The following is a 13,477-nucleotide window of genomic DNA, read 5'->3' on the forward strand; positions in this document are numbered from 1 at the left end:
TATAATCATAACCTCATGTCACTGCTGCGCAACTCATGACAACCCACTTCTTGTTAGCAGGTTTATCGCCAACTTGACAGCAGCATTGCGATTATTTTTCGCATTTCTCCCATGTGTGTGCATTGGTGTGGTGACCGTGACTTGTAATTATCAACTTTAAATTATACTCTTTTTTTTTTGTGCGTGTGCGCATTGGTGTTTGTAAATATTGACTGCGAATTTATATTTTGATAATCACTTTGAGGTGCTTTTTTCTTTTTCATATTATTTTATTTTGTATAATTATTCAAATAATTCTTCAGATGTCCCCCTCCATGTAATGCCCCACCAAGACCTTTAAAAATACTTAAAAAAAATAAAATAAAGAAGGATCTCAACATACACTAACTCACCGATGTCACGGCACTGTGGTGGCGCTGTTGTCAGCACTGCACATGCGCAGATGCTTCACCTCTCCTGGATTTCGTTTCTGCACACGCGCATTCCTCACACTTGGCGTGGGCAACGCGGGTTTATTAGTAAAAAGCTTGTGTATAATGAAATTAGCGCTATAATGAAGCTTCGAACCCTCGGTACGACTTTGTCACAGCAAGGTACAACAGCCGTGTCTTCAGAAGATTTCCCAGACACTCGAAAGTTCATTTCAGATGCGTGTGAACAAAAACACCCTCGTAAAGGAGTTTGAAATTTTGTATCTCCATAGCAAACAAATGCACATCAACAAACTTTACAGACAGCAAAAAGCATTTAGTTGCCCAAATTCCTGTACATCAATATCTATAAAAAAATCCTCCACAAAGAAAAAAAAACAAAGAAAAAAAAATGGCCATACCACTGAGAACACTTCCATACAACGAAATCGTGAGCCCAGACATGATTGTACAAGTGTTAAATACCTCCTCTGAAAGCAATGGAAAGAAATCCATGCTCTCGCATATTGTAAAGCTAGTAAAACACGCAGGAAAGGCAGAGACTTCTCTTTGTGTTTGATTCGAGGAATATGGGAATGACAATTCAAGCACATCTTTCGTCCCATTTGACTAGTGGGATCGTGATGCGAGGTGAAGAAATCCACACATTTATACAGAGAATCCTAAATTCCATGCAACATTCTGAAATGGCATAACAGCTCATTCCTGATGCACCAAAAGTCAGTTGTTTGCAAGTTGATTCCTAAAAATGCCTGCTAAAAATAACAATTAAAAAAAAAAAGAACCACCATAAATACTTTTTATGCTCCAATACCTTGTTCCTTCCTAAAATAAAGCTAAGAGGAAGCGCTGTCCTGCAGCCTCCAAGACCAAGCTACCAATTATGGCTACATCGTGCCTTTTGACTCCCTTTAAATGCTACATATTTTATCTTGGATTTGTTACTGAAGCCTAGCATGGTTTATTAGTCTGCCTATATACAGTTCTTTCACAAGCTTTGATCCATTTTCTTAACAATTTCATAGCAATGAACTGAAAAGAATGGCCGTCCAACCGTCGAGGAAGATTCATCGATCGGCCGATTTCACGGGATTCTGAAAAAAAAAAGCAAAAGCAACAAAACTTAGACACAAAACTTAGACAAAAAAAAAAAAGCCTAAACAATAATTTATTAGAGGTGAACCAATCGACCAGGGGAAGAAATGCAAACTGTTACCTTATCAAGGTGCAAACAGCACTCCAAAAGCCAGCAGGTTTTTAACAAAGATCAAGCTAGGGTTTCTTAAACATAGCTGTGTGTGGCAATTCGTTCCCACGAGCGCTTAGGTTTTGGTCACACTGCTAATACGATATAAATAAGACAATTTGCACATCTGAGGCACTGGAAGCTTCTTTCTGTCACATTGGTCGCACAAACACCGTCCACAGACATGTTCAAAGCACACTCATGCACGAAGCAAATGTGTTTCGAACATGCCTGAGATGCGTCGGCAGACAATTCTGTCGTCATGTCCGCGGCGAACACCGTGTCTTTTGATGTGCGAGCAGCATGACTGGCCATGGGGCAGGACAGACGCGTTTACGACAACAGAGCATCAGCAGCGATCCAAAGCAGCGCTCACCTGACTGGGCGGGGTGAACACCGAGTGATGCTGTTCGCAGAACACGACGGGGTCAATGACGAGGGGCACGGGGATGCCAGAGAAAGGGCGGGGCACGGCAGAGGGGTGCACGGGGGGAGGGGACAGGGAGGGGGGGTGCAGGATCACAGAGTGCGAGGGAGCGGGGGCACTGGAGGAGGACGCCCGGGGACGGGCGGGAACGGGTCCGCCCACTGGCCCCGCTGGCTCCGAAGGGGCCCCGAGAGGGGCCGTGCCTCCAGTCGGGGATGTGAAGCTGTTGCTGCCGCCAACGGGTAAGAGCCTGTTGGCACCGTCAGCACGACAGGAATCGTCCACTGGATGGGCGGTAAAAGAAAAAAAAAAGGAGTTTGCTGTTGCTGCAAATTGATGAAGCCTTGGCCCTTTCGTCACTGCAACGAGCCTGATTTGGTCGTGTCACATTTTCCGGTCTACGAGTCGCAAACCCCTATATATTAAAGGGACACTGACAGGGTTATTATACTCGCCAAGGTTTTTATTTGTACATGACATAGGAGAGCCCAAATAACCCGAACACAGTTTGCGGCTCAAAATTTGTTTTCTTTCCGCCCGAAAACCGCCTATCAAGAACTGGCCACTTTGAGTCGCACTCTCTCTCTTCTTTGTGGTCACGTGCTGTCTTCAGACACAACCACCAAATATAATCATAGTCTTAGATTTGAAGCCATCGAAGCAACACGCTCAATAATAAGAATAAAAAAGGAATACGATACCCATATCTTGTGGCTACCATAAAGCCACAAACACGTTGATTGAAGAAAAAAAATAGTTGCACAGCCACGTGATGTGACTTTCGCCTATTCTCACCTCCTCCATATTTCTTCTTCCTCCCCAGTCCAGTTTCAGTTTCGGCTTGGAGCAGGGACGTTTTTTTACTTTTATTAAAAATATATGGGACGCTGTAGCAAACTATTGATTGGGTAGTCTTCTGACACAAAAATGAATCGCCTGGCAAAAAATAAAATAAACATTTTGGGGGTTGTCAGCGTCCCTTCGATGTTTTCGTGAAAAGATGATTATGTAAGTTCATAGCCTCCTATATTTTTGGTGCCCGCGCATCACTCCGCTGGGACTGTCCAGTCACCTTCCACCTCCTCCCCTCGGCTGTCCGCGGGGGGCACTGGCACCCCGGAATTGAGTCAGCGCAGTCAGCGGCGGTATTTTGTGGCGGTGACGCATCTCTAGAAAACATTTGTTCAAGTACACTTTTGCCAACGTTCACCACAGCCCTTATACGCGCGGGCACAGGAAGTATAAAGGAGGCTATGGTAAGTTGCACCTTTGTATAAGACACTTGTTTTTACAGTCAGTGCACAAAGTTGCTGTAGCCACGGACCTAAGCCGCCACGCTTTAGACCATCATTAGACCACCAGAAGGGAAGGCCATCGGTGGGTAGTCTGCCATTCCTTTTTAGTCATAAATATCAATACAGCCTAAACACGGTCTAAATTAGGGATGTCGCGAACCACCCTAGGTTCGATTTCGAAAGGTTTCGATATTTGCGAAGCGAACTGAGGTTCGATTTCGAAAAATTTCGATATTTTCGTACCGACCGAGGTTCGATTTAGAAAAATTCACAACTTTTGTCCACAGCGGAGTTTCGAATTCGAAAATTTCGAAGCTTTTACGGTTTCTAAAATTTCGAATTCGAATATTTCGAATATTTTTTTACTTCAGGTTCGATAAATTCGAAGATTTCGAAATTCTTTGTAAAAAAAAATTCGAAAACTTCGAACGTTTCGAATTTTTATAGACATGAAGTTCGAACAATTCGAAGATTTCGAATTTCTTTTGGCATAAAGTTTGAAAAGTTCGAAAGTTTCGATTCTCTTTTAACGCTGAATTAAAAAAAAAAAAAAAAACTTCGAAGATTTTGAATTTTTTTTTTATCCAAGTTTTCAAAGTTTGAAGTCCGATTTTCAAGTTTTTCTACAGTTTCAGTTTTAAATAACGTTTTCACGACTCACTTGTTTTCACAAAATCAAGTTTAGAAAAGTTAGGGTGTGATATCTAGATTCTGCGAAGTTGGTAAGGCAATTAAATGAGACGACGAGTGTCCCGGACGTGCTAGAATATTTGCCAGTGCAGAATTGTGACCGCCAGCCCCGGAGGGGGGGGGGGGGGGGGGGGCCGGGTCTTTATCACGCAGTAATGATTGCACGAACACACTGTTTTACAAGACTCATCCAGTTCGAAACGGCCAGGGGCGAGCAGGAGGTTGAGGCTCAGAAAAACCTTGAAGCGACCTGGCAAACTAGCTCGCCACCCCTTGCACCCTGGTAGTAATCCGATCCGGTGAAGTTTATAATTGTCCTGGAGGTTTATTTTTTGGGACGGAGGAATCGCCTCGCAAAAAGAACAAAAGCCGACACAACTTAAAGACTGGTGCAAGGAGGCATCGGACTTCCTTCAGCAGTGATCTTCCATGGAAAAAAACGTTGAATGCTTCATTGTCATATTTATTTATTTATTTGTTTCTTTTTTCACAATATGTAGTAGTGCGGCACCACAGGCCTCAGGTATGGGCCAATGGCCTTTCTGTGGTGCCGCAACCCTCCAGGGTTGAATAAAGATATTATTATTATTATTATTATTATTAACTCGAGGTCGAGGAGCGTTCTACCATACAAGTGGCGTCGGAAGAGGAAAAACGGGGGGAAAGAGGGTAGCGGGGGGGGGGGGGGGGGGGCTTCAGCCTTTTTCTCCCCCTTGCAGGTATTTCGGACTGTTAAAGAAAACAATACGGAGAAAGAGGGCGTGGTCGAGCTTATTTTAATCTGAAATTATTTATGCATATGTATAGCTACTGTCGCTCTTCACTGCATAAAAGGTTGCATAGATGGTCACTGTTAGAAACTCGTTGTCAGAAGGCACTGCTCGTCACATGCTTAGTGGTTCGGAAGTTCAAAGCTGTCTTTTCGACCTAAACACCTGTGCCGACAGTAACAAAAAAAAAAAAAAAAGAATAAATGCGGGAATAAAAAGCAGGAGAAAAAAAAAAACTATCAAGAATTAGTCGGAAGTGTTCTATTCTTGCATATTCAGAGGTTCAGAACTTCGAAACAAGTTTCTTTTACCAAAATGTGTACAGGCTAAAAGAAACACGTCCCAAAAACGTGAAGCGAAAAAAAAAAGTTTTCTTTTAATGACGTGCTCAACTTGAACACTACTAGAAATCTTCTGCAATGAGTTAATTTATTCCTTAACGTGAAAAAACAATAAATATATTATTTTGTATTCTGCAGATGGCAATGATATGTACTGTCTGTGGTGTTAATTTAAATGTGATACCTCAAACAACTTAGACGAAAATAAATATCAAGTTTAGGTCATAATTGCATGCAGATACATGTTTGGACATTTCTTCGAAACTCACGTTGAATAACAATAATCACATCTTAAGACGGCACTTACCTAGGCTATACATAGATAATCGTCAAAAACCCGTCGTCCATCCTCGCCCCTTCGGGGATTTATTTCTTTAAACCTAAGCATGCCAGAACATTGAAATAAATGACATTGTCTTTCGTAAGGAATGCAGCACCGCGTGTAAAAGTTCGAGAAAAAAAATTACGAATGTACCCCACTACTTGAAATCAAATGAAACCGTCCGCCGGTCTTTCGAAGTTCGACGAACGTCGAACTTTTACCCTAAAAGTTCGAAGTTCGTCGAACTTCTGACTTTTCAGAAATCGAAAGTTCGAAACTTTTCGAATCTTCTTGATAAATAAGTTCGAAAGTTCGAAATTCATCGAAATTTTTGGTCAGTCAAGTTCGAAAGTTCGACAAGCATCGAACCTTGCAGCGCAATAAGTTCGAAAGTTCGAAAAAGATCGAATTTTTTAGCGTAATAAGTTCGACGGTTCGAAAAGCGTCGAACTTCTTAGCTTAACAAGTTCGAAAATTCGACCTCTGTCGAATTTTACGATATAGACAATTCGAAAAATCGAAATCTTTCGAACCTTTCGAACCGCTTGATTCGATCATCGAAACTTCGATTCGAAAAAAGTTTGCGGCATCCCTAGTCTAAATCATGCTCAGCACCTTCCATCTTTGCTCACATTCCTTTTGTATATCCCCTCGCCTAGTATCTTCCATTCCTCTATCTCCACCCTTACTGTTTTAGAGAAAAGAAAACACTGAGGACCTTGCAGAAGATTCATGATGTATGTCAGCCTCTAACCTGCAGCTAGACACTCCAATGACAGCACACATCTAATTGGACACTTGCAAACCGACCATGTTTGCTTAGTGTTCTAGACAAAAGAATATACGGGAAAACTAAAATCTGAAGTACCCAATTGTAGCGTTAGCAGTTGTGATCAGATGCCAAAGTTTCAGAACTTACCTGATCCAAAAGTTACAAAAAAATTATATAAATTTTTAAATTTAAAAAAAAAAAAAAAAAAAAAAAGTTTAGTGGAACCCCTGAACACATGGTAAAGAGTGGTGTCTACTACCAGGCACAGGCTCTATTTTCTAGTTGGATTTTTTCGAAAATCGCTTAAAACTCATAAATCAGGTAACATTAAGATCCAGTATCATGGCACTTAATCCCAACCACTAACAGCATTTGGGCAGACAGAAACATGTAGTTTATTTTCCCTTTTCTGCCAAACTCCCGGTATAACTGTTCCCGAATGTTGCCTACCTGTAACAGTCAGCAGCTCGCACGAATCATCCTCTCTAAGCAGATTTGGCGACTGGGCCGAAGGGGGGCTGGCGGGGAGGACTTCTTCGGAAGAAGGCCCAGAGGCCGGCAGGTCAGCGGCTGTGGACGGGGGTGGAGGGGGAGGCGGCTTGAAGACTTCCTCCCTGAGGTTTGGCAGAAAGCTGTCGATGCGATCCCAGGTGACCGTCCACAGCTGGGTGTAGCCACCCAAAGAGCTCTCCAGGTCAGCCCCGTTGGCTTGGAAGACGCCCGCCGTGTCCATCACCAGCAACATGTTCTTCAGGGACTCCGGGATGGCTTCGCTCTACGGAAACAAAATCGGAATACCATCGGTTCCGTACAAACTTCTTATGAAAACAAGGCAAGGCTTCTAAGGAAAGGGTACTGGTAATTCTGTTAGAAGGGGAGTGGCATTGATTAAAACCTTTATCTCTATTCATTGCATTTACTGTTTTGTGAGGATAAAAAAAAAAGGAGTCAGCTGCATGACACTACCGAAAGAAAGAGCAGTGCAAGGACACTTGATGAGGAAAAGTTGCATTTCCATGTAAATGAGGTGAACATGTAACCAAATATTATTAGTAGTTGGAATTGAAGAGGGTTTCACAAATGCCAAACAAATAAAGAGCATCTGACATGCCCCTGCAGAGCATTGAGGATCAATTCTGACAACCTGGGGATCTTTTGTTGTGCAACAGAAATCTCAATTACGCAGCACATTCTCTGAAATGAGCCTCCACCAGGCTGTGGGAACCCCGACTGGCACAGTAGTTGCAACTTGGAATTAGCTTCAAGCCGTATGATGCCAAATACAGCTTTTCCTACTGTTACCTACCAGCAGGTCACTGTCCTCTGCATGCATGTACTTGTCCATAAAGTCTAGAATCGTCAGCCAGAGTGCAGTAAAAGTGGGCAGAGAGAGCAGGGGGTTCAAGTGCTGCAGGAACACCTGTAATGATCAGAGCAGAACACTGTCAGTGCCAAAAGCATTACTATTCACTCTGCACAAACTTGCTTATCAAATGCAGTCCTTTATAAAAGATAGAAAGGAATGTACTAGAACTGGCGAGTCTGTGCTTTCGAGAAAGCAAAGATTGCATTTCAAGGTCCATTGCTGTATTTCAGGGAAGCATCAGAATAAAAACATGCACATACAATTTCCTTGGTTCAATAAATTTGATTTGTGTTGCCATTTAAGTGGCGACGCAAATCAGTGGCATATAATGGTCAGTAAAGGACACTTCTGACCCCTCTTTTTCCACTGTACTCCCTATACGTAACACAGAAGGAACCATGACAATTCACAGCCATGTGCTTCTATTAGGGTCACTTTCTCAGAGAAAGTACACACCTTAGCTGAAGCTGAACTAGACAAAAGTGGTGAAAGCTACCGAAGCACACGGGCCAAGCAGCTCTCGCTCAGTTGAGAGACGCACGAGCCTCTCTGACATTGCAGTATCACACACTCCCAGGTCTAAGGTGGTATCAGAAGTTTGACATTTCGGGGATGCAAAGAAACAGCACTTACCTTGCACAGCAGAGTGGCACCTCTCATCCTTGTCTCTTCCATTCCAACAGGGTCATGAGGACTGACATTTTCCATCAGCTTTGACAATAGTGGGAACAACACCTGCACAAAAGATATTGGCATCACTCGTTTCTCACTCCGAAGGTTAGCACTGCAGCGACAGATGCAAGAGTAGTACTCATCCACTGAAACCAGTGGAGCCCAATTACCAAACAAATGCGACAAGAAATTACTTTGTTGAAGCAGGCTTCCCACTCGGCCGCCGACAAAGCTTGAAGGTCGTGAACTAAAAGTGCACGCTGAAGGTAGGTCAGCGCCGATGTCCGAATGTTTCTCCGTGTGTCACAGCAGAGCCTTGCGATTCCTGCGGATGACGTGGAATGACTTAGAACCTCGGTCTATAGGACATAAAAGAAGTTCACATTCTGTTCGGGGCCAAACATGTTGCCGGTTTATGATTTAAATAGTAAACTGCATTACTGAGTTTTGGAACGTACAGTCGAAGCAAAATGCTTCTTTGGGCCTAGAGAGATCAAAAGTCAAATTGGACGTTTGAGTGATTTATACAGCGTAAGGTTGGTCTGCCAGTAAGGGCGACACTGGTTTACACTGTAGATGAGCAATTTAGCCAATGCAGTACAACCGCTAGCCTGAGGTCTTTAACGTGCACCACGCAGTAGTGATACACGACCGCACGCCGGTACGATGCTCATCCATATCGAAACGGGCAGGGGTGGGGCTCGAACCCAGCTGTTTGAAGATCACCATTCGAGCTGATCAACAGGTGCAACAAACAGTATATACAGGCTGCAGGCTTTATGAATAATATACTTTGTTCTGCCTTGTTTCTAAGTGGGAGCCAACAAGTCACATTCCCCTCTTTTTAAAAACCAGTGTTTAAATAAATTGAAATTAGTCGACGCCGCGAGCAAGATTGGTGTGGGTGGCTTGTAGGTCTGGCATTTAGTTGCAGAAAAGGGCCAAAAGAGTATGACTGTTTATCGCCAATCACACTCCAGTATGTATTACCACTCCACCACTTCGGCAATTCCAGAAATAAACAAGTGCTAGCATATATAATGTAACAAATCTTTTTCCTTTTGATCCTTGCTCCATTTCGACACAAAAGCTTGAGAAAGTCAATCAAGAGCAACCTTCTTTGAATACAAATCCACACACTATAAAGCTAGTAACGGCGCTTGCTAGCTTCAGGTTTGCACGTCAGCTACCACTTACGTATAATCACAGATCTGTACAACTCTATTGCGCTAAATAAGCTTAGATAATCGCTGTTTGGGAAGGCCCTGGGTCACCTTACTGCAGTAAAACCCGTTTATAACGAACAGCAGGAAATGCTACAATCAGTTCAATATAGTTCAATATTCAATATAGTTCGATATTCAATACTTCGCCAACTAAGTGTAATTTCGTGGCTGACAAAAAAATTTCGTTGCTCTCAGTGTCTTTTATGTCTGCATTGTGCATTGGTTAGATCATGCCTCGAGTTTGCGTCTGTGGTTTGTAACTCTGTAACGATGTTACATAGTAATCGTATTGAAAATGTTCAGCGTAAAATTAGAAGAATCTTATACGACCGATATATTGGCCGCCGCCGTTTCTACAATTACCATTCCCTGCTCACTGACCTCGGTCTAGTGCCTCTGCACGATAGATGAATTGCAAGAGACATGCATTTCCTGCGTCAAATTGTGCATGGTTCTCTCGATTGTGCCCAGCTGCTGAGGTCGCTGAGGTTCCGGGTACCGTCAGGGAGGACATCAAAATGCAGAGACACATTCTATCCTGATGTGCGGGCCACTTACCCAATGACACATCTGCAACCGCCTCATGATGCCTTTTTAGTAGGCATGGGCGAATAGAGGATTTTGGGTGTGAATCGAATTCGTAGCGAATAGTGATTTTGGCCGAATAATTTCGAATTGAATAGTTCAAATAGTACAAGCAACAAAAACTGCAAGATATGTTTAAATTATAGTTTTATATTTGACGTTATTTAGTATTAGAAGTACTGTAATTGATAATTTCAAGTGTATTGAGTTCGGGAGCACGAAATGGTCAAAAGCTTGCACCACCTGGCCGGAAATCCAAGCCAGAGTAAGTCAAACCCGTTTATATCAAACTCGCAAAAAAACGTCTACTAGTTGAATATAGCGGGTAATTCAATATAAAAGTTTTAATGAATTTGACTCTCAAAAATACACTTTCTGCTGAAATGTTACACAATGAAGTAGTCTTGCATCTTCTACTGCATTTTCTTCATTGCATCTGCGATAACAATATTTTTCTACGCTATCGACGCACTCCAAAATGCTGAGGCCGCTGCCTTCTATATTCGCGTATTAGCGCCGAACTATGCCGAGAGCACAAAGCACTCACAAAAGTCAAATTTGGGGGCTTTACGTGCCAAACCTACGACGGGCATCTGGCACGCCCCAGCGGAGGACTGAGGATTAATTTCGACCACCTGGGGATCTTTTGACGTGCAACCGAAAGCTCGGTTACATGGCGCCTTCTCCGCAATAAGCCTCCGTCATATTGCGGGCACCTCGGTCGGGATAACAAAGCACGCACAAGCAGGAGCAACTTCTGCAGAGCGCCGTTTTGCTCTGCAAGTTGGCTTTCCCCTAAAAGAGATGGCTGCATTGGGGGAAGCCAGCTAGCAAAGCAAGCTACATTTTTTTTTTCCAGGCAGTTGCGTTAATTGCTTGGAAGAAAAAATAATATTCTCTTTTGCGGACGGAGCGGAAAGAGGGAGCACGGAGCACCCTCTCTCCGCTCCCTCCGCAAAATATATATTTCTTTCTTTTCTTCCAGCAATTAACGCAACCGCCCAAAAAAAAAAAAAAAAAAAGCCAGCGTGCTCTGCAAGCTGGCTTTCCCCCACGGACAGCCGCTCGAGTTGGGGGAAAGCCAGCTTGCAGAGCAAAACGGCGCTCTTGACAGTTCGATATATCGGTAGCGGCTGCAATTTTTGTTCGATGTAACCATAACTTTTGCAAGATATTATCACTGTAACATTACTGTGCACAAAAAGTGTTCGACATAAGGAATAATTCGATGTAAAGGGGTTCAATATAGTCAGGTTTGACTGAATATAGAAAGGTTGAATAATTCTGTATTGTCGAATAATTCGATATTGTCGAATACTTAAATTCTATTCAAAGCGAATGCTGAATAGAACAGAATTCGATTGGCTATTCGTAATAACCAAATATTCGCCCATCCCTACTTTTTTGGTGAAACAGACATTTTCGCCTGATTGTGTTTTTATCCCATACTTTTATGTATCTGTGTGCATGACACTGCACTGCTGCTCAGGCCACTTGGCTGTTTGCAGGCACGCAAATAAACCCCATCTATCTATCTATCTATAGCAAGTAGTTTGATATAGCAAAAACCATTTACAACGAACTTCCACGATGCGTTAGTTGTAAGGCGAGAGCCTTCTCTTTCTCTCTCATCTCTTCCACCTTGTAACAAAGTGCTAGAAAGATTTTTTTTTCTTTTGGCATGAGTGCAGCTTTTTTTTTTTTTTTATCTCTTTTTCCGAATCACTTCTCTTCGTAGGCCGCCGCTTTGGGATAAAGTTTTTTTTCTGTGCGTGTGTGTTGTGTTTTTTTTTAGCTTTCTCCCCTTCTGAATCGCTTCTCTTTGTCGGTTTTGTTTGCAGCATGAGCTTTTGAAATTTTCCTTCTTTCCTAGATTTTTGTTTTGGGGGGGGAGGGGGGGGGGGGAAGGGACAGGCTAGAGGACGATTGTTTGCACGTTTTTGGAAGCCTTCCGGGAGAAGGGGGGGGGGGGGGGGGGTTCGATATAGCCAATATGTTGTTTGTTATAAAAAGCACTTTTTAGATGCATTTTTATTTAAATTTTCCGTAAGTTTGATATCGACAATAATTCGCTGTATGTGGGTTCGTTCTAAACGGGTTTCCCTGTAAACACGAAGCGAACAAGAACCTTACATAAGAAAGTGGAAAATAACATGCTGCAGAGCTAGTGCACAAGCAGGTGCAAACAGCCATTCTAAACACAAGCTAATGTAGCCCACTCTCTGTCTCGGGCAAGTTTCTGCTAAGCTCATTTTGTGCACGTCGAGTCTCGTCGAAGACACCGGCACAAACAAAAAGACAATCGAGTGCCAAAATGCAACTCAAACAGCTAGGATTTCAGAGCCCACCTTGCAGGAGTGGACACCAGCAGCAGTTCCAAAGGCTGGGGCACTGGCTGCCCGCAACTGGCTTGCCCGAGACCAGCCTGCTGCCGGTGTCTCCTGAGGTGGGCAGTCCCTGGGTGGACAGTGCAATGTCCGGCACAAGGTCTCCCGGCTGGAGGATGGATGCTGCCCTTGTGTGCAGTGTGTGCATCAGGTCCAGCAACTGCAATGGAGAGATGCAGATTACAGACTGCAGAGAATACATTAAACGACATACAGTCATGATGTAAGCAGTGTGTGGCGGCAACAACGAACGGAGCCACGCAGGGACTTTAAAGTTACAGGCGATGCCACGAAAGGGCCCAAGTGTTCAGCTTCGGAGTTCCAGGAAGAGACACAAGAGGGCGCCTGCCCTCGTAAGGGATCACTAGAGAGCCTAGATTGAAGAGAGGGTCCATCTCAAACAATGGGAAGCGTTTGCAATTCAGTGGCGGACAGCCGAGATTGGTCGCAGGTGTGCATGTGCTGCGCTTTCCCGTGGCAAAGAGGAAAGCAGGCGGGAAGACGGAGACAATTGCAGACGATCAAAGCTTTCAGGACCTCCTCGAAGCTCGTATTGCAAGCATGGCCCACAAACCACGTGACCCTGATCAAGCAGTTGGGCACTCTCTATTATACAGGCTCTCTAGGGATCACTGGAAGAGGGAAAGAGCACGGCCATATTGGTATAGAGGAATAAAGGAGCATGTGGCTCGTTAGGCGTAAAACCTCGTTCCCCGCGTCTGCAAGGTGTGAGTGCTTCCCGACACAAAGCCATTGGATACAGAGTTCAAGAACACACAGATGAATGCCATCTAGAAGTGAGGAAATCAGTAATAATGTAGCTTATTGATGCACTATTGGTATGGGAAACGTGTGTGTGCAAGTTTTGAAGATGCATACAAAAGGGCACTCAGAGAAACAAAAGTTCTTCTAAATAGCCCTTTGAAAAAATCCCAAAACCCTGCACA

General features: G+C 43.6%; 1 protein-coding gene across 2 annotated transcripts in view; it reads right to left on the reverse strand.

Moving 5' to 3' along the window:
* Positions 1 to 248: 248 nt before the first annotated feature.
* The window catches only part of LOC115328431 (Golgi-specific brefeldin A-resistance guanine nucleotide exchange factor 1), a 55,823-nt gene continuing 42,594 nt past the window's right edge, over positions 249 to 13,477 (reverse strand). For both annotated transcript variants that reach the window (XM_029989642.4, XM_029989641.4), the window contains exons 27-33: positions 12,492 to 12,690; positions 8,527 to 8,657; positions 8,294 to 8,395; positions 7,601 to 7,714; positions 6,745 to 7,069; positions 2,054 to 2,388; positions 249 to 1,525 (exon numbers count right to left, since the gene is read on the reverse strand). In XM_029989642.4, the coding sequence (XP_029845502.2) occupies positions 1,499 to 1,525; positions 2,054 to 2,388; positions 6,745 to 7,069; positions 7,601 to 7,714; positions 8,294 to 8,395; positions 8,527 to 8,657; positions 12,492 to 12,690 (1,233 nt within the window). In that variant the 3' untranslated portion in view covers positions 249 to 1,498. The remainder of the gene's footprint in view (positions 1,526 to 2,053; positions 2,389 to 6,744; positions 7,070 to 7,600; positions 7,715 to 8,293; positions 8,396 to 8,526; positions 8,658 to 12,491; positions 12,691 to 13,477) is intronic.

The sequence above is a fragment of the Ixodes scapularis genome, unplaced genomic scaffold (assembly GCF_016920785.2).
Source record: "Ixodes scapularis isolate PalLabHiFi unplaced genomic scaffold, ASM1692078v2 PGA_scaffold3__209_contigs__length_174095766, whole genome shotgun sequence".
NCBI lineage: Eukaryota > Metazoa > Arthropoda > Arachnida > Ixodida > Ixodidae > Ixodes > Ixodes scapularis.